General features: G+C 62.2%; 2 protein-coding genes across 3 annotated transcripts; both read left to right on the top strand.

Annotated features, from left to right (window-relative positions):
- Positions 1 to 1,202: 1,202 nt before the first annotated feature.
- SLC5A5 (solute carrier family 5 member 5) lies at positions 1,203 to 6,329 on the top strand (the record flags this gene model as incomplete). The annotated part of the gene is made up of 13 exons (XM_082495344.1): positions 1,203 to 1,577; positions 1,668 to 1,733; positions 2,055 to 2,106; positions 2,237 to 2,304; positions 2,399 to 2,553; positions 2,688 to 2,828; positions 3,535 to 3,664; positions 3,843 to 3,931; positions 4,060 to 4,172; positions 4,506 to 4,576; positions 4,864 to 5,261; positions 5,910 to 6,013; positions 6,100 to 6,329. 13 exons carry the CDS (start codon positions 1,203 to 1,205, stop codon positions 6,327 to 6,329), a joined length of 1,992 nt encoding a protein of 663 aa, XP_082351470.1.
- Positions 6,330 to 7,282: 953 nt separating this feature from the next.
- On the top strand, positions 7,283 to 19,107 carry CCDC124 (coiled-coil domain containing 124). 2 transcript variants are annotated; one of them, XM_082495227.1, is made up of 5 exons: positions 7,283 to 7,312; positions 8,991 to 9,162; positions 16,115 to 16,301; positions 16,686 to 16,800; positions 17,142 to 19,107. In XM_082495227.1, the coding sequence occupies exons 2-5, from the start codon at positions 9,004 to 9,006 to the stop codon at positions 17,344 to 17,346; spliced, it is 666 nt and encodes a 221-aa protein (XP_082351353.1). In that variant the 5' UTR covers positions 7,283 to 7,312; positions 8,991 to 9,003; the 3' UTR covers positions 17,347 to 19,107. The 2 variants fall into 2 exon arrangements, with proteins under 2 accessions (XP_082351353.1, XP_082351354.1); XM_082495228.1 differs by lacking the exon at positions 7,283 to 7,312 and adding an exon at positions 8,544 to 8,868.
- The last annotated feature ends 522 nt before the right edge of the window (positions 19,108 to 19,629 follow it).

The following is a 19,629-nucleotide window of genomic DNA, read 5'->3' on the forward strand; positions in this document are numbered from 1 at the left end:
CCGGTGCCCGCCCCACGGGCTGGAGGAGCCCGAGGCACGACCGCCGCCGCCGCCGAGGACGTCGCAGCACCGCCGGGCTCCGCAGGGACCCCCGGGCAGCCCCCCCCGCCCCTCCCCCGCGGGTCCTCGCCGGGCTGCGGGCGGCCGTCGGCAAAGGAGCTGCTTTTTGGGTTGTTGGTTTTTTTGGGTTCTTTATTTTTTTTCTTTTTTATTTTTTTTCTTTTTCTGGGTAAAGGTTTAGTCGGGGTTTGTTTTGTCCCCTCGGCTGGAGATAAACTGGGCTCCGGCGCCGGCTCTGCCTCTCCCTGTTCGTGCGGGTCGGGGGGGGGGTTGGGGGGTGGGGAGGGGGGATCGCTCCCTCCCGGCCGCTGTCCTTCGGGGGCCGCCGCTCGCCCGGAGCCGCGGGGCCGGTGCCCGGTGTGCCGCGGGGCAGCGGGACCGGGCGCCGCCGCTCTCCCGTCGCTGCGGGCGCCGGAGCCGGAGGTATTGGGGACAATCTTCTTGCTGAGCTCGGGCTGTCCCTCCGCCGGACTGGGGTTTGCCTTTCGCAGCCGAATGCTCGGCACAGCCCTTCCCCGGGACGGGACGGGACAGGGACAGGGACAGGATGAGGATGGGGATGGGATGGGACAGGGACGAGACAGGGATGGGATGGGACAGGGACACGGATGGGACAGGGACGGGGACAGGATGGGGATAGGATAGGACAGAGACGGGACAGGGATGAGATGGGATGGGATGGGATGGGATGGGATGGGATGGGATGGGATGGGATGGGATGGGATGGGATGGGACGGGACGGGATGGGATGGGATGGGACAGGGATGGGATGGGATGGGATGGGATGGGATGGGATGGGATGGGATGGGATGGGATGGGATGGGATGGGACAGGATGGGACGGAATGGGATAGGACAGGGACAGGGACGGGAAGGGAAGGGAGAGGACAGGGATGAGATGGGACAGGACAAGGATGGGACAGGATGGGATAGGGAGGCAGCCGCGCTCTCGGCTCCGTGCTCGGTCGAATGTCGGTCGATAATTGCACAGAGTTTTCTCCCCCTCCAGTTTCACCACCTTCGGATGCGCCGGTGCCGCCACACCCTGGCCTAGTCACACGTGCCGTGTCCCTGTGCCACGTCCCCATCCACCCGCAGGTGCCCAGGCGGGGGGTGTCGTCCCCATCCCCCCCTGCAGCCACCATGCCGTCCCCGCCGGGGAGCCTGGAGGTGTGGGTGCCGGAGCGGCTCACCTTCAGCCTCTGGGACTACGGCGTCTTCGGGCTGATGCTGCTCATCTCCACCGGCATCGGGCTCTTCCACGGCCTCGCCAAAGGCGGCCAGAAAACCTCGGAGGATTTTTTCACGGGGGGACGACGCATGTCGGCGCTGCCCGTGGGGCTCTCGCTCTCGGCCAGCTTCATGTCGGCCGTGCAGGTGCTGGGGGTGCCGGCGGAGGCTTACCGGTACGGTGCCAAATTCCTCTGGATGTGCGTGGGGCAGCTGCTCAACACGCTGCTCACCGCCCAGCTCTTCCTCCCTGTCTTCTACCGCCTGGGGCTCACCAGCACCTACGAGGTGGGCACGGGGAGGGGGGGGGGACACGCAGCCCCCGGGGTGCCCCGATGCCGGGATGGCCCCAACGTGCTCCTTTGTCCTTGTCCCCAGTACCTGGAGCGGCGGTTCAGCAGGAGCGTCCGGCTGTGCGGGACCCTGCAGTACGTGGTGGCCACGGTGCGTGTTGGCGGTGCACGGGTGGGATGGGGGACGGTGGGGACGTGGCACCCGGCGGGGGTTTGGATCCGGCTGTGCCGGTGCTGCCCTGAGCCCCTGGGAAGCGTCCTCGTTCCCGTGCTCATGTTTTCATGTCTCAAAGCAAATAGTGCCCGGCGGGAGCCCTGTTTTGAATGAAAACCCCAGTGTTTTCCCAGGGCCTGCACGCCACGCTTGGGCGGCATCGCCACGCTTCGCCCCTGTCCCCGCGGGCGCAGCTGTCACCGGCCCGGTGCCCGCGGTGCCGGTGGGATGGGGTGCTGACCCCCCCTCTTCCTGCAGATGCTGTACACGGGGATCGTCATCTACGCCCCCGCCCTGATCCTCAACCAAGGTGCGGTGGGGAGGTGGGGGACGCTCCCCGTCATGTCCCCCTCCCTGCACCGGGGACATCTCAGCCCTGTCCCACCCCAGGGGTCGTTTGCACCCTGGGGCTCTGCTCAGCACCTTCCCGTCCCCTTCAGTGACCGGTCTGGACATCTGGGCGTCCCTGCTCTCCACCGGAGTCATCTGCACCTTCTACACCACCATAGTGAGTGTGGGAGTGGGGGGGCTCTGGGGGTCCCTGGGGATCCCTGTGGTCCCCGAGGGTCCCTGGTGCTCACCCGCGGCCCCGTCTGGCGCAGGGTGGGATGAAGGCTGTCATCTGGACGGACGTCTTCCAGGTCGTCGTGATGCTCTCCGGCTTCATCGCCATCATCATCCGGGGGGTGCTGTTGGTGGGGGGTCCCGCCAGGGTGCTGAGCATCGCCAACAACGGCTCCAGGGTCAACTTCGGCGAGTGAGTGTCTCCCCCCACACCCCGCTGCGTGCTGACCCCGCTCCCCCCACCCCGCCGTGCTGGGGGGCCGGTGCCAGCCCTGGCTCACCCCACCCCCCCACCCCCCGGCCCCGTCCCCGTCCCGGTGTGCCCAGCTTCAACCCGGACCCGCGGAGCCGGTACACGGTCTGGACCTTCCTGCTGGGCGGCACGCTGGTCTGGCTCTCCATGTACGGCGTCAACCAGGCGCAGGTCCAGCGCTACGTGGCCTGCAGGACCGAGAGGGAGGCCAGGACGTGAGTCCCCGGGGCCGCGGGGAGCGGCTGGATCCCCCTGGGCGTGGGACGGTGCAGGGGGGCGAGGGGCGGCTCTGAGGTTGGGGGGGGTCGGGGAGCCCGGTGCCTGCACCCCTGTATGCCCCCTGCGCCCTTGCACCCCTGCATGGCCCCTGCAGCCCTGCATGGACCTGGCACGGACCCTGCAGGGACCCTGCACCCCTGCATGGACCTTAGACAGACCCTGCAGCCCTGCATGGACCACAGCCCCTGCACCCCTGCATGGTTCCTGCACCCCTGTGCAGACCCTGGATGGATCCTGCACCCCTGCATGGACCTGGCACGGACCCTGCATGAACACCGCACCCCTGCATGTACCCTGCACGCTCGCACAAATCCTGCATGGACCCTCTGCACCTTGCATGGACTTTACACAGACCCTGCACCCCTGCATGGACCTGGCATGGCCCCGGCATGGCCCCGGCACCCCTACGCAGATCCTGGATGGATCCTGCACTCCCGCATGGACCCTGCACAGCCCCTGCATAAACACTGCACCCCTGCATGGACCATGGACCATGCACCCCTGCACGGCCCCTGGATGGATCCTGCGCCCCTGCACGGACCCTGCACGGCCCCGGCGCCCCTGCACGGACCTTGCACCCTTGCAGGGACCTTGCACCCTTGCAGGGCCCCTGCATCCCGTGCTCCCGCCCCGTGCTTGCAGGGCGCTGCTGGTCAATCAAGTGGGGCTCTTCTGCATCGTGTCCAGCGCGGTGGCCTGTGGCCTTGTGATGTTTGCGCTGTACCAGGACTGCGATCCCCTCCTCGCCGGCTACATCTCAGCCCCGGACCAGGTACCGGCCCCTGCCGGCTCTGCCCTCTCGAGCGGCAAATTGAGGGCGGCGAGGTGGAAGGGGGAGAGGGATGGAGGGGACGGACCATTGGGTCCCCATCTCAGCCCCGTTGTGGTGGCTGGGGTCCCCGGGGGTCCTGCCCCCCCCCCCGCCCGATGCAGCCGCCTCCCTCCCGCAGTACATGCCCTACCTGGTCCTTGACATCTTCGAGACGTCCCCGGGGGTGCCGGGGCTGTTCCTGGCCTGTGCCTACAGCGGGACCCTCAGGTGAGGACAGAGCATCCCTCGTCCCGAGGGGACCCCACACCTCCCCAGGGAAGGGGGCTCTGCCCCCCCCTCCCCCCCCGCAGGCTGTCGGCATCGGGGCTGAGCGCTGCCGCCTGCCCGCGCCCCAGCACGGCCTCCACCAGCATCAACGCCATGGCGGCCGTCACCGTCGAGGACCTCGTCAAGCCCCGGCTGCCCACGCTGTCACCGCGGAGGCTGACCCTCATCTCCAAGGGGCTGTGTGAGTGGGCATGGGAGCCGTGCCGTGCCGTGCCGTGCCGTGCCGTGCTCCCCCATCCTGTACCGCACTGTTTTGTGCCATGCCATGGCGCACAGCATGGTGCCGTGCTGTGCCATGCCACACTGCCTCATCCTGTGCCATGCCATGGTGTGCTGCACTGCACCGTGCCATCCTGTGCCATGCCACACCGTGCCATGCCATGCTGCGTTGCACCGTGACATTCTGTGCCACGCCATGCTGTACTGCATCATGCCATGCTGTGCCATGCCATGCCATGCTGCACTGCTCCGTGCCGTGCCGTGCCGTGCTGAGCCGTTCCCGTCTCCCCCACAGCGCTCATCTACGGCACCTCGTGCATCACGGTGGCCGCTCTGGCCTCGCTGCTGGGCGGCGGCGTGCTGCAGGTGAGCCCCGGCGCGCAGGGCCGGATCCGGCGCGGGGCTGAGCTCACCCCTCTGTGCCCCCCACCCTACACCCCCCCCACTTTGCCCACCGGCTCTGCCCGGCCGAGCGGGACCCGGCCACACGTCGCTGGCTGCAGGAGAGCCCTCGAGCCGGTTCGGCTGCGGTGGCTGGGGGGGTCTGGGGCAGAGCCAAGCGCCTTCATCCTCCTCCTCCTCCTCCTCCTCCTCCTCCTCCTCTGAGCCCCTCAAGCCCCCGCAGCCCCCCAAGCTCTCCGTCCCCCCTCCAGGGCTCCTTCACCGTCATGGGGGTGATCAGCGGGCCGCTGCTGGGGGCCTTCGTCCTGGGCATGTTCGTGCCGATGTGCAGCACGGCCGTGAGTCCTGCGGGGGGGATTTTATTTTTTGGGGGGGTGGGTGTCCAGGGGTGCTGCCGCAGCCCACTGCCCCGGGGCTGTGCGGACCCCTCTCCTCTGCCGCAGGGCGTGCTGGGGGGGCTGGGCGCCGGCTTCACCCTCTCCTTCTGGGTGGCCGTGGGGGGCACCCTCTACCCCCCCAGCGCTGCCACCATGGGGGTGCTGCCCACCTCCGGAGCCCTCTGCCCACTCTACAACCGCACCGCCGGCACCAACCGCACCGTCCTGCTGGGACCCCTGCCCCCCCGCCAGGAGCCCCCGGCCCCGGCACGGTGAGGGGGGGGGACAGGGCGTGGGCAGGGGAACGATGGCAGTTGGGGGGGGCCACGGAGGCACAGGTGGCTTGCTGTGATGTCACACCACTGTCCCTGTTCGCCGTGATGTCACACCAGTTTCCCTGCTCCTTGTGACGTCACAGCACTTTCCTAATTCCTTGTGATGTCACACCACTGTCCCTGTTCACTGTGATGTCACACCAGTGTCCCTGTTCACTGTGATGTCATAGCACTTCTGTTGTTCCTTGTGATGTCACAATGCTTTCCCTGTTCCTCGTGATGTCACACTGCTGTCCCTGTTCCTTGTGATGTCACAGCACTTCCGTTGTTCCTTGCAATGTCACAGCACTTTCCTAATTCCTTGCGATGTCACAGCACTGTCGCTGTTCCCTGTGATATCACACCAGTGTCCCTGTTCCTTGTGATGTCATAGCCCTTACATTGTTCCCCGTGGTGTCACACTGCTTTCCCTGTTCCTTGCGATGTCACAGCACTTTCCTAATTCCTTGCGATGTCACGCCCCTGTCTCTGTTCACTGTGATGTCACATCAGTGTCCTTGTTCCTTGTGACGTCACACCACTTTCCCTGTTCCTTGTGACGTCACGCCGCTGCCTCTGCCGGCCCCTGACCCCCTCCCCTCGCAGGCCGGCCATCGTGGGTGACTTCTACGCCATCTCCTACCTGTACTACGGGGCGTTGGGGACCCTCGTCACCGTTGTGGCGGGGGTCCTGCTCAGCTCCCTGCCAGGTGAGGGGGGGGTCCGGGTGGGGACATGTCCCCGGGTCATGTCCCCCCCCCCGCAGCCCCCCCCCATGGCACCCCCTTGCACGCAGGGCCGACCAAGCGGACACGGCTGCCCGCGGGCATGCTGTGGTGGGACATCACGAAGCAGATGTCCTCGGTGTCCCCCACGGGCAACAAGACCCCCGGGGAAGACCCCCCAGGCAAAGCCAAAGCCCCCCAGGCGCTGCCGGGGAGGTCAGACGGGGAGGTCGGACCCCCCCGGGGCCCCCCCGAGCCCGGCACCGCCACCGACCTGCTGCTGCAGGAGACCCACGTGTAGGGCGCTGCGGGGGGACGTGGGTGGCCCCCGGCTGCGGCCGCGGTGGGACTGCGGGGCGGGGGGTGCCATCGCTGTCCCGGGGGGGCCCAATAAAGGAGGAGCTGTTCCCCGGGAGGAGCCTGTCCTTGGGGGGGCTGGGGGTGGGGTGGGGGGGAGACATGGCTGCCCACCCCCGGGGTGGCACAGGGGCTGGGGGGGGGGTCAAACTGGCGGGGAGGGGCAAACTGGGGGGGGGTGGAGTCAAACTGGGGGGGGGGGACATGGGGATGGGACCGGGGGGGAAGGGGGGGGGCCGAGGTCCTGCCATGCCTGGGGGGGCGGGGCCTGCGCCCATAAGCCCCGCCCACCCAGGTGACAACGGGCCCCGCCCTGTTAAACCCAGCACCGACCCCAAGGACAGTGGCCACGCCCTGCCAAGCCCCGCCCCACCCATAGAACAATGGGCCCCGCCCCAACAAGCCCCGCCCACCCAGGTGACAACGGCCACGCCCTGCTGAGCCACGCCCACCCAGATAACTATGGGCTCCGCCCTGGTGAAGCATCCAGGTGACAATGGGCCCCGCCCTGTTAAGCCCCACCCCACCCAGCTCAACAATGGGCCACACCCTGCCAAGCCCCGCCCACCCAGGTGCAATCGGCGCCGCCGCAGGAGCCGCTCGGCCGCGTCGCCATCTTGGGGGCGCCGCCATCTTTGTGCCGGGCAAGGCAGGCCGTGGCGGCGGGCGGAGCGCGGGCTCTCCCCCGGTCTTCCTGCCGCGCTGCGGGCGCTGCCGCGGGCGGGGGATGCCGTCCGGCCCGCCGCTGCCCGCCGGGCCTGGCGCCGGGGCCTGGGCGGAGCGGGGCCGTGCCCTTAGCAAAGATGGCGGCGGCGGCACCCGCTCCCTGACGCGCCGGCAGCGCCTTCTGGCCCCGCCCCTCCCGCGGGAGCGACGGCGCACCTTGGTGACGCGCACGAGCGCGACGGCCGGAGCGGCGGGGACCGGGTAGGAGCGGGCCCGGGTAGGAGCGGGCCCGGGCGGCGGGTCCGGGCCGGGGAGGGGAGGGGAAGGGAGGGGAAGAAGGGAGGGGGGGCGGAGGAGAACCGGGGGGCTGAGGGGGGTTTGGGGGAGGGGGGGCTGAGGGGAGAGGGGCGGCGCGGGAGGGGCGGATCGGGGGGGAAAGAAAGGTGGCCCTGTGCTGAGCAAACGGGGAAGGGCAGCCGGGGGGGCTCTGTCGTGATGGGGGGGGGGGGCTCTGTCGTGATGGGGGGGGGGGCTCTGTCGTGATGGGGGGGGGGGGCTCTGTCGTGATGGGGGGGGGGGCTCTGTCGTGATGGGGGGGGGGGGGCTCTGTCGTGATGGGGGGGGGGCTCTGTCGTGATGGGGGGGGGGGCTCTGTCGTGATGGGGGGGGGGGGCTCTGTCGTGATGGGGGGGGGGGGCTCTGTCGTGATGGGGGGGGGGGGCTCTGTCGTGATGGGGGGGGGGGCACTGTCGTGGGGTTGGAGGGGGCCTCCATCGTGGGATGGGATGGAGGCTCTGTCATGGAGTTGGGAGGGGCCTCTGTCGTGGGGTTGGGCGGGGGGCTCTGCCGTGGGATGGGCTCTGTCGTGGGATGGGATGGAGGCTCTGTCGCGGGACGGGGAAGGGCTCTGTGGTGGGTTGGGGGGGGCTGTAGCGGGGGTGGCTCTGTGGGTCCCCAAGGAGAGGTGTACCAGCACCGGGGACGCTGTCACGGCGCAGGGGTCTGGCCTGGGCGGGTGACAGCCGGCCCTGGGGGGGCAGCTCGGGGCACGCTGGCTCCGCGGGGTGCGGGGCCCGGAGGGGGTGTCCCTCGCCCTCCCCCCCCTTGTGCTGCCCCGGGGCCAGCCCAGGTCCGGCTCTCCTGGAAGAGTCGGAGCTCGTGTCGGGGAGGAGAAGGGATCTCATCCAGCCTGGGCTGCGGACAGCTTGGCACTCAGGCAGCCAGCCCTAAGCAGCAGCCCTTCCCCCTGCTTTCTGGTTTAGCAGGCAGTTACCTGCCATTAAAAGGAAAGGTTTAAGATCCAGAAGGTGCCGTCTGCATGGGAGCGTGCTGAGAAGAAGGGTCTTTCTCACCGCCCAGTTAATTTTCTGGCTCCCATTTTGCCTGGCTTTAGGACTTTCCCTGCCCTGACGATGTGGGGGAAATTACTACGGCACATGTGCGTGGCCGTGTATCCAAGTTAAACGGGGCCACGGGGCTGCGTTTCTGTACAGACGGTCAGAGGGGGCGAGACAGCGCTTGTGCTGCTTCATCCGGCGCTGCTGGCAGCAGTGTGTTCCCCTCGCAGCCTGCCGGCACCGAACGAAAGCACCCAGCTCCGGTTTGACTCGGCAGCAGAGGGTGTTTTGGCTTGCAGGGGAGCAGTGCTTTCAACGTGGTACCGGCAACCCAACGGCTCAATTTGTCGTGTCGTTGCAGCACAAAAAATAGGCGGGAGGGGCTGTCCCCCGCTGAGGATCTGGGGCACGGTGAGCAGAGTTCCTCCTGGGTGAGCTGGAAGATTACTGGATCTGTTCTGCCCAGGGTCTCGAAATAGTGTGAGGCAATAAGAAAAGGGAGTTTTCTTGGTGTGGACTGCGGCTGTTCCTGCTGCCCGGGGTGACGGTGAACCTGAGATCCTGTCCAGGGCGAGGACCTGAACCTCTTTTCTTTTCCGCAGAGCACCTTGAGTGATGCCCAAGAAGTTCCAAGGTGAAAATACCAAGTCGGCTGCTGCCCGCGCGAGGAAAGCTGAGGCAAAGGCAGCAGCCGATGCCAAACGTCAGCAGGAGCTGGAAGATGCCTACTGGAAGGATGAAGACAAACACGTGATGAGGAAGGAACAAAGGAAGGTGAATGGCTGGTCAGGTAGAAGGGTGTCCTCTAGCTGGTCCGTTGCTCAGCCCGTGAGACCCAGGCTTGCTCAGAAAGGGTCGCTTCTCCTCCTCTGTCCCCCAGCTGTAGCTGTCTCTCCACACGGTGTCCTGCGCTTAGTTTTGGGCAGAAGAGCTGGAACTAGTGGCTTCTCTGGGAGCTAAAAGAAGCCGAGTGTGGGAGTAAGTGTAAGCTTTGATGTGTAATTCAGAAATCTGGTGGATCTTAGAGCTGCCTTCCCAAGGGAGGCAGTAAAAGCTTTATTGTTGGAATCGTTTAAAATCGAATTAAGTACGAGATCAGGAACTCTGCTGTGGGCTTGATTTTTGACAAGCAGTTATTTGGCTTTTTTTTTTTCCTTTCTTAACTTTTCTTTGATTTATTTTTTTTTGCGTGTGGCGAAGGAAAAGGAAATCAGCAGGGTTAAGGGTTTTATTTTCCTCCCTGACTTGGTGTGCCACACATCAGGCCATGTCTCTCTCAAAAGATTCTGCCTGGTTTGCTCTTACCAGCTTGCTCCGCGCTGGGTGCTCGTTTGCCTCAGTGTTCAAGACAGAGCACTTTAGTGCTCATTTCTGGGTTATTTGGGTTTTGTTGTTGTCCTGCATCGGTGTTAGACAAATCTACCTTCTGGGTTTGTGGATTTTTTTAGCAACGATGGTCGGTGATAACTTAGTTGCCTCTTCTGAAATGATTTCTTTACCCTCGCGCTAACCAGACAGGGCTTCTGTTGATGACATAAACGGGATTTATGGGGTTACTGGGTTTGTGCTGCTCTGTGAATTCGGTGCTTATGAACTCTGCCTGCGTGTTGGTACTCGAGCACACTGGCCGGGCAGGCAGGAAGCCAGCGCGTCCCTGTGACCTTGATAGCTGTGTGCTGTGTACATCTGCGTGAGTTCACCCCTAATATGTGTCTTGACGTTTGGAATTTGGAGTCCTGTGTGCTGTTCCCCCGCGCAATCCTGTAATGCTGCCTAATTACTTCCTGGAACAAGGACTTATTATTGCTCTACTTAAGATTTTGCCAACAGTGACCTATTTGACTGGGCTTCCAAAACAGCCTCCCGTGGGCAAGGGGCATGGGAGTCTGGAGAGGGGAGCCGTGTCATGGGCTGGAAGTGCCAACTGGAAAACCAGGGTCCATCCCAGAGGCGCAGACTGGGATTTAGAGAAACTAGTGAGGCGGTTTCCACTCGGCACCTCAGCCAGCCCCTCTCCCTGCACCGGCATAGCCATAGTCTCGAGGTCTGAATGCTGTTTTTGTGCGTTTGCTTCCCATGAATCCCCCCCGGGGACTCTGCAGCTCGCAGCGGCAAAAGCCTCTGCGCGGGTGGGGACCTGTCCTGCCAGAAAGGCTCCGAGTGTAACCGTACCGGCGCAGTGGCTCTTCCTGCTGCCGCAGCCTCACGCAGGCGCTGCCACAGCCGAAGCAAAGGCTGCGGCTTTGTGAGGATGCGCAAATGGCCAACGGGCAGGAATGAAGGGGTTGCTGGGGCAAAATAAATCAGTGAAGCCTTCCTCATCAGCTTCTCCGCTGCCCTCAGGCTGGAATATCCCCACGGAGAACAGAAGAAGCTGCCTTGTGCCCCATCGCATCCCAGCAGGGAAGGGGTGTGTGACTCAGATTGTAAAGGATTTTCCATCCTCGTTCTAGAGAGGACAGAAACCAAAGCGTTCACAGGAGTCAAACTTCCCCGGAGAAGTAGCGGTTTCGCGGGTGGTGCTGGCATGGAAATAGCGCTGCTGGCCACGGCCATATGCTGCAGGAGGGACTCGTGTGGCTCTCAGCTACAGCACCCAGAGGAGGGGATGGCGGTGTGTGTGTAGGAGGATGCTCTCAGCACCTCGCGCTCAGCGCTGAGCAGCTCTTACAGCTCTTCCCCGGCTCTCCGGGCGATGGCAGTAACACATTAACGACACCGCAGCGCACTCGTGCAGCACCTCTGAATTCCTGCACTGCCAGCCGGCAGGAGCAGCCCAAAGCCTTTGGGATGTGCTGAGACCGAACCCCACGCTCCCCTTTTAATCCCTTTTTCCCTGCAGATGACCACTGGAGCCTCAGTGAAATAAGTGAAAGCGCAGAGCTCTTTCTGTTGTGGGGTTTGGTGGCTCTGCCTGCCAATCTGGTGGCCTCGCTGACGGGGCAGCCATGCGCATCAACGTTGACGCTTGAAGCGTAGGGAAGCTTAACGTTCGAAACGCAGTGCCTGCTGTCCTGAGATTCACTGTCACCAGACGACTGTCCTGTTGTTTGCTTTTGCTGTGTTTTGGGCTTTCGTTAAATGCCGCCCCCCCTGCGGCTCTGAGAGCAACCGTCCTCTGCTAACAGAGGATGGCACTCGTTTGGTGGCTCTGTGATGCATAAAGGAACATCTGAGCTAATATCACCAGCCTGCCATGCGTGTATTCCTCCTCTGGCACTTCAGCACAAGTCACAGCTTGTTACTTTCCCGGGAGAGCTCGGGCTGGAAAGCACAAAATCTACATCCCTCTTGCTGGAAGACTCAGAGTTTTACCGAGGTAACTGCTTTTCTTTTAACATTCGGGTGTTTTCATCCTTTCTGTCCCTTCCCACTCCTCCTGTGCAAAGTCAGACTGCAGCTCAGGGCACGACACTCCTCGTCAGCCCGATCACAGTGTGGTTTTTCTCCCTGCAATTAGCTAAAGTGTGTCTGGTGGTGGAACAGCCACGGACGCGTGTGCGTCCTGGGTGACGCTGCGGGCAGGCTTGGAAGGGTGACAAACCATTAAATTGGCTGGAGCATTACGGGAAGAAGGCACTGGTGGAGTATCTGTCCAGGGCAGAGGTCTCGCAGCCGGAGTCAGACTTTCTTCTCTCTGGCGACCCTGCGTTCACCCGCTTTGTGCCCTGCGGGTCCGCGCAGGGAGATCTCGCTGGCTGGGACCACTGCTGGAGCCAAGGTGTCTGTTGGAAGGACGCAGCCAAATTCCCAGTCTCCTTCCCAAACTCCTGCTGGGGCTGTCTGGCTGAGGGAGGACAAGCCCTTCTCCCCATTCAGGCTGTATTTTGGGGGGGCTCTGTTTGCTGAGTGCCCGGAAGGCACTTCCTCCTTGTTGTTCAGCAGCGGCTCAAAGCCCCTTGGCACCCTTCTCTCTGCCCGGCGTGGCCTCGGCACCACCGTCCCGCAGAGGTCTCTCCCGCAGCTTCGCCCTCGGTGGGAATGGCGAAGGGGGAGCGTGCGGATGATGGGGGAACGAGGGGGCACTTTGTACTTGCGTACAAAGGGTCTGGGGAAAAATTCAAATGAAACGCAGGGCGAGTACGTGTGCTAGAAGAGTGCAGATAGTGCACGAGGGAGCAGTGACTCTCTCGGTGCGAGTTTTATGCCTTTCTCGTTCCCATTAGCCTCGGGCGCGGGCTGTGGGCTGGCGGGCTCACGTACCGATGGGTCCCAGCTGCAGTGGTGTCTCAGGGTGACTTTCTCTCCCCCCTCTCCTCTGATTCAGTGCAGAATTACTCAGCTGTGAGCATCAGCTCTTGTTCAGACAAAATGCGAGACAGGTCGAATGACTGTTCTTGCCTCTTTGGAGGACGTCTGCGTGGTACCGGGTACGCGATACTGAAATCCGATTGAATGAGCAATGCAGGGGACGGAGATGGAGCGGGGAGACACCTGATGACACCAGGCTGGGTTTCAGACCCCAGAACCAACTTCCCCGGGCTCCGCTATCCCTTCGATGCATGCTTTGACCGCCTGTGGCCAACGGAAGGGGCGTGTTTGATCCCGTCTCAGAGCTGTGGTGTACCTCAGAGAGCCCGGTGAGCCCTTAGACATCCTCCAGGTCACTTACGCCCCGCTCGCTTTCAGACTGCGTCATTTTATTGCATTGCTTTGCCCTTTTGCCGTGCGAGGAGCGGCGTGCTTCGCCAGGCTGGCGGCGCGCTCTCCAGCCTTCCTCGGGGCCTCACGCTATGAGGTTGATTGGGAGCGCTGCTGCTTCAATTGACCGCTTGCTCTCAAAGCCACGCGCGTGGGACCTCGTTCTCCTCCCGTCTGGCAGGTGGGAAGCTGTTCTGAAAGCTAATGAATCGTTCCTTGCTCAGGCAGTTCTCTGCCAGGCTGAAAACTCGCATTTTAACACGCGCATCCTCGGGGAACAGAAGTGTCCGGCTAAAATCTCCCCCCCCCCCCCCCCCACTCCTCCCAGTGCCCTGCGGAGCACGACAATGCGGAGGCAGAAAAATCGTTCGTTTCCTTTCCAGTTTTCTAATAGCTTTGTGGTACGTTTCACTTAGACAAATCCGAGCCTCTCTTTCGTCAGGATGTTTAAGCTGATTCATAAAGGATTAGTTTGGTTTGGCCCAACCTGCGAAAAGGCTTCAAAACTGACAGCTCCGGGCCCCTTGGGCTGCGGGGTCAGCGGGACGGCGCCGCAGAGCTGCTGCTTTTGGGCGCCGCGGAAGGTACCGAGCGGACCTGGACGTGACGGGCCACCGGGGAAACCTGAGCGTGTAGATTTTGCGGGTCTTGTGACAAATTAGTAACGGTGCCAGCTTATTTACTTTCCGCAAATAGAAACTGGATTGTAAATGCCAGAGAGCAGGGAGTAGCTTACCCCGGCAGCCGGGGCGCGGAGGAACTGGAGGTGCCCTGCAGCTCGCCGCGCAGGAGGAAGGCTCTGCGCCCTGCTTGCGCCTCGCTTTCCCCTTCTTTAAGCGGACGCGTCCTCTTTGGAGAGTTTTGTTTGAAAGGAGGTGTCAGCAGCAGAGCATTATCCTTGAATTTCTGCTCTGTCGGACGTGTCGTTGTCCCAGCTGGGCTGCGCGACGTGAGACGGGCTGCTGAGCTGGCTGCCCGGCGGGACGGGTCCCTTTCTGTAGTAAGCAGGGGTAAAGGCTAATCTTCTCGAGCTGTAAATAACGTTTCTGTTCTGAAATGTCTTGCTGCCTTTCCTTAGGTCGTTAGAACTTATGTACCCACTCCTTATCCGTCTCCTCAATTATTCAAGCCGCAGGCACGGCCGTGCCAGCACCTTCTCTGGGTTACCTCGGGCCGTCACCCCGCAGCTTCGGAGCTGGGACGAGCAGTCAGGGGACGGTTTCTTTGCGCTGACCCGTGTTCTAGGCACGACAGCGGTATCCTGAACACGCAGTGCCGCTTCTCTTGCGGGTGCGTTACATCTAATTAATGCACTGGTGGATCTGTAGTGATTTCTGTGGCCCTCCTTTTGTGGCACATTAATCTCATCAGTTTGGGGGTTTCTCCTGCATTCTTCCATACAACTGCCTGATGCGCCGGCAGTGGCTGGTGGCCGAGATGGAGATCCCGCCTGGAGCCGGAGCTTTGCCGCGCTGTGCTGAGTGAGGGTGGGCAAAGCGCCGGGGCGGCTCTTGCTCAGCGATATCCCCGTGTCTGAACTTTGAAGGGGGGAAGACGGTCTTCCCCCTCCTCTCGTGTCACCCTTCCTGTTCCAGGGAGTGGCCAGAATCCCTCCTGATCTGGGCGACCGAGTACATTTGTTTACTCGACCTTTACTAGAAGAGGGAGAGGCCTGACAGGAAAGCAGCGGGCAGGGAAAGCCGATGTCTTAAATAAATGAGTTTGCACTTTGAAATCGTGCACGGTCCAGTTGCCGGGGCATTGTGTCTCAAGGCACTGGCACGAAGCGCTTAATGACCAAGAATTTGAAGACTGCCAGTGGTAATAAAAGGCTTCATCCCTCTAATGGCTTTTTTCCCCATCCTTGGCCCCAGCTGCTCGGGGTGGAGGTAGCTGAGGTTTCCCTTCCCGTCCCTTCCCAGCCGGGCTGAAAGGACCGGTCCTTGGTGCGCTTGACGGAAGCAGCAGCAGCAGCCCGAGGGTGTGTTTTGATTCAGTATTTGTGGGCTTTGATTCTGTGTTTTGATGTTTGTTTTTTTTTTTCTTTAAACTCTCGAGCCGTGGAGCGACTTACGGGGTTTTTTTGTGTTTAATAGAGTCTCAAACCGCAGCCTCGCTTACCATCTCCGAAGTGGGCCATACCCCAACGCGTGGAATTCTCCTCCTGCTCCTTAAACACCGATGAAGACGGGGGGTTGCGTTACTGCTGGGGTGGTTTTGCTGTGCAGCTGCCTTTGAGCAAACCCGTTCCGTTAACGCTCGATCAGTTCCTTGTGCCATCCCTGTGAATAATGGATGAGAGCCATAATTAAGTGTCTGTGTAACTAACCTAAATGCGAGGTGCTTTGCAGCACGTGGTGCTGCCCCAGAGAGAGATGTTCACGTGTTTCTTTTCGCCAGCCATTACAGGCTTTGGGAAAGGAGGGAAAACAAAAAAACCCTCGAAGCCAAAGAGCTGAAAGCCCCTAAGGGCCTGTTGCACGGTCTTGTCACCCTCTTCCCTGGGCCTTGGAGGGCAAAGTGGCTCTTAAACTCCTCGAGAAGCACTTTAAAATTACCATAAGAGCTGCATTGCTTGTCGGGTTCGGTCTGCCTGCCTGCCCTGGCTCTTCGGGAGAGCGTGAGCCAGGCCCGGGGACGAGTTCAGCCTCTTGACTGGCTTGTCTTGAACAACCGCTGAACTTTCAACCTCCGGCCACTTATTAAAATTAAAGTGGAAAACTTAATCTGATTGTCAGCGGTCCTGGCTGGTGCCTCCCGCTCCTTCTCCGCGGCGGGGTTGTGTTTCACAGCATTGACATCACAGGGAGCCGGCGCGTGGTTGCAGACGGGGCAGGGAGAGGGGGAATTATTATTCCGAAGGGACGGACCAGGTCCTCACTGTCGAGGTCGGGGGGAACCTGCCAACGGCTCCTCTGATAAGGTGAAGTCGGTGCTGCGTTAGCTCCAGAATTGAGGTGCCTGTTGCTGCTCGAGCAGGGTTCCCGGCTCCTGGAAGGGATAGTTTGATCCTTCTCCCTCTGCTGCTGCGGAGGGTGATGGAAGGCGTAAAGGTAGAGGTGACCTGTTCCTTTCTCCCTTCCAGGAGGAGAGGGAGAAACGGCGGCTGGAGCAGCTGGAGCGCAAGAAGGAGCTGCAGCGCCTGCTGGAGGAGGAGGACTCGAAGCTGAAAGGGAAGTCGCCCAAGCAGGTCACTCCGGGCAAAGTCACCAGGGCCCAGATCGAGGAGACGATCCGAAAAGACCAGCAGCAGAAGGAGAATGCGGATACAGGTTTGGTGGTACCATAGAAAGGCCCTGCGAGCCGTGGGGGGGCTGGGGAGCGGGATGGGGGGCTGTTCCTTTTTCACCTGCTGTCGCCGAAGAACAAGGTGCCCGGAAAGCAAGAGCTGCCTGCAGGTATCGTGTGCTGCGTGCTTTGCTGTGGCTGTGTCTAACACCAAAATGGGGGGAAAAGGAACGCCCCCTGTCACCTTGAGGTGAAGAAACAGCACTGCAGAGCAGGCGCTCTGATCTTCCGGGACGGGGACCGAACTCCAGCTGAGTCTTCTCAGCTCTTCCTTCAGAGTGCTTTGGAAAAGACAGTGCCTCTTCTGAGGGTTTTGCACAGGTTGGATTTGATGTTAACGGTTCTCCATTCCCCCCCACCCTCTGCAGTGGAGAAGGAGAAGACTCACTTGGAGGTCCCCTTGGAAGAGAACATCAACAGAAGGGTGCTGGAGGAAGGATCAGTGGAGGCCAGGACGATTGAAGATGCTATTGCCGTCCTCAGGTACGTGGCCGTATCGTAGCGGCGCTCTCCTTTGAAGGTGATGCTTTCCTTTTGAGAAATTCTTGCAGACGCTCCCTCCCCCAGAACTGACTGCTTTTTACGCTTTGACTGTGACTTTCTATCTCGACGGCGAGAACAGGACACGTCCCCTGCCCTGGTGTTCTGGGGAGAGTATTTGAAGTGGGTAGGGGAAGTATCACGGGGTTTTCTGCTTTATCACCCGAGTTATTCTGTGCGCACTTGGTTGTGCTGACAGGGGATCAGAGCGGGACGAGTGGCCGGTGCCTGCAGGGAGGTGTCTCTGACGCGTGTCTCTCTCTCTGAATTATCCCCCCCGGCAGCGTTGCCAATGATCTGGACCGGCACCCCGAGCGCCGGATGAAAGCTGCCTTCACGGCTTTTGAAGAGGTCAATCTGCCACGCCTGAAGCAAGAGAACCCCAACATGCGCCTGTCCCAGCTCAAGCAGCTCCTCAAGAAGGAGTGGATGAAGTCTCCAGAAAACCCCATGAACCAGAGGCACAAAGCGTACAACAGCCAAAAGTAGAACTAGAGCTGATCGTCCCCCGCGGACAGTGGGCTGGAGCCCCCCCCCCCGGGCTCTGCTGGGATGAAAACGGGAGACACGAGGAACCTCCTCTCCTTTTGTTTCCCTTTCCCGCCCCCACTTTCTGTCTTTCTCTGTTCTTGGATTTAAGATAAGCACGAGGCCACGGTTCTCCTCGGGACCCTGCAGCGTCCCACCGTCTTCACCGACGGCCTGTCCCCCCCGCGACACGCTCACTCCCCCACGGGCGGCTGGTGCAGAGCGACCTGGACAGACTAACACTACCTTTTACGCTTCCAAATTCAGTTGTCGTCTTACAAAACAAAGCTACTAACTCGCTTCCAGACCTGCGGCGTGGGCAGCGCTGGTGGAGTGCAGCGTGCCGAGGTAGGGACCCCCTGCGCTGGCGGTAACCCCCCACCCCCAGCCTGGACCCCACCAGCCAAACCACGTTCCTCCCTGTCTCTGCTGTGGCTGCGCCGCACCCGCGGGCTCTGCGGGGTGAAATTTTGTGACCGTCACGAGGAAGGCGCCCGCCCTCTGCTGCTCCTCTCGTCCTCCCTGCCGGGGTGTCCCCGAAGATATTCCAGACTGGGATCGCTGGTGGCCCTGCCTGCTGCCAGCCACCCCTCTCGATCTCGACTGGCGGTGCGTGAGACGGGGAGGAGGAACCACGACGGGGAGCAGAAGCTCTGTCAGCGCGGTGTTGCGGGGAAGAGAGGAAATAAGCTGCCATCTTCGAGGGGGGATGGGAGAAATAGCACAGCCCAGCGCCGCTCCTGCCCCGTCTGCGCAGGACGCCGGTGCCAGACTTCTCTGTGTGACTTCCCCGCTGGCCTTGCCCGGAGCCTTGCGTGCCGCTGGTGGGACAGGAGGGGTTCCTGGGAGGGCTGCGACCCCAAGAACTGCCCCGAGAAGGGAACCTGCTGCTTCTCCCACCGCTTCTCCCCCTGCCCGCTCCTCAGCCTCGGGCAAGAAGGTGCCCTGTGGAAGGGGATGTGACACCGTCACCTCAGCAGCTTCACCCGCCGCCGGGCTGAGGGCACTGCCCTGGCTGTGCTGCGCTTCGGTCGTGGCCCCGCGGTCTCTCTGCTGGTCCGGGCAAAAAGAAACGGGCGAGCTCCTTTGGGAGGGCCGTGGCAGCACCGGGGCAGGGCCGGAGAGGCTGAGCCGGAGTCCTGCTGCGCGCCTTGAGCAGGCGGTGGGGTTTCCTCTCTTCCCTCTCCCTTTTCACGTTCTCTTCTGATCTCTTTTGGGAGTGAAATTCTTTCCGAAGGTCTAAACCCCTGACCAGGCAGCGGCTCCCGTCTCGTTGGTGCTTATTTGTGTGTTTAACCGGAGCTGCCGGGCCGAGACAAACCCGGCGCTGCTTTGGTGTCCTGCTGGGGAAGGGGTGTGTGTCTTCTGAGGGTATGAAACAACCGGGGCTCATCCCCAGCCGGGCGACGACAGGCAGTGCGTGGCCTCTGCCCCCCACCGAGGGGGGTCCCGCAGGACTCCCCCCGGCCGCAGAGGCGTTTGCCCTTTGGTGGTGAAGGGGTTCGAGGAGGCGACGCCGAAGCTCAGAGCCTGTGGCCGTTTTGGGGCGCTCCCCAGCCCCTCTCGGCACCCCCAGACCCCCCAGGGTCGAGGATCCAGGCCGGCCCTTGCCAGCGTGTGTCCCCCCCCCACTCCCGGCCGGTAAAGACAGGGAGGAATGCCCCCGGTGTCTCCCCTTTCTGTGAGAAGTTTGTTGTGTTTGAACCCAATTAAAAATGTAAAAAAAAAAACTAAAACCCTGTGGATGTGTTGGAATAAGGGCGTGGGGTGGGGGGCTCTGGTCGTGGGGGGCTCATGCTGGTGAAACCCAGCGGCCCTGCCTGCTGCCCTGCCTGTGCCCCTGCCTGCTCCCATGCCTATACCCCGCCTGCTCCCTGCCTGCTCCTGTGCCTGTTCCTCTGCCTGTGCACCTCTCTGCATCCCTGCCTACATCCCTGCCTACATCCCTGCCTACATCCCTGCCTACATCCCTGCCTACATCCCTGCCTACATCCCTGCCTGCCCCTCCTTGATGCTGAAATAGGGAGTGATCGTTCTCCTTCCCGGCTCCCCCAGGCCGTGGGGGTGTCGTGTGTGTGTGTCCCCATCCCTGGGGGGTGTGGGGGTGCCCCCCCCCCGCCTTCCCCCCGCTCCCCCCCCTCCGCATGGCGCAGAGGCCTTCAGCTCTGCACAGCTCTGGCTTTGTCCTCCTCCTCCTCCTCCTCCTGTGCACTGCGGCACTGCCGCGCTGCCCACCCCCGGGGA

Source organism: Vanellus vanellus (assembly GCF_965231255.1).
Source record: "Vanellus vanellus genome assembly, chromosome: 25".
NCBI classification, from domain to species: Eukaryota; Metazoa; Chordata; class Aves; order Charadriiformes; family Charadriidae; genus Vanellus; species Vanellus vanellus.

Bases quoted from the DNA above. Each gene is read 5' to 3' on its own strand.
- CCDC124 (XM_082495227.1), top strand. From the start codon at position 9,004: ATGCCCAAGAAGTTCCAAGGTGAAAATACCAAGTCGGCTGCTGCCCGC. The intron at 9,163-16,114 runs GTGAATGGCTGG...TCTCCCTTCCAG, and splicing joins TGAGGAAGGAACAAAGGAAG to GAGGAGAGGGAGAAACGGCG. The intron at 16,801-17,141 runs GTACGTGGCCGT...CCCCCCCGGCAG, and splicing joins GATGCTATTGCCGTCCTCAG to CGTTGCCAATGATCTGGACC.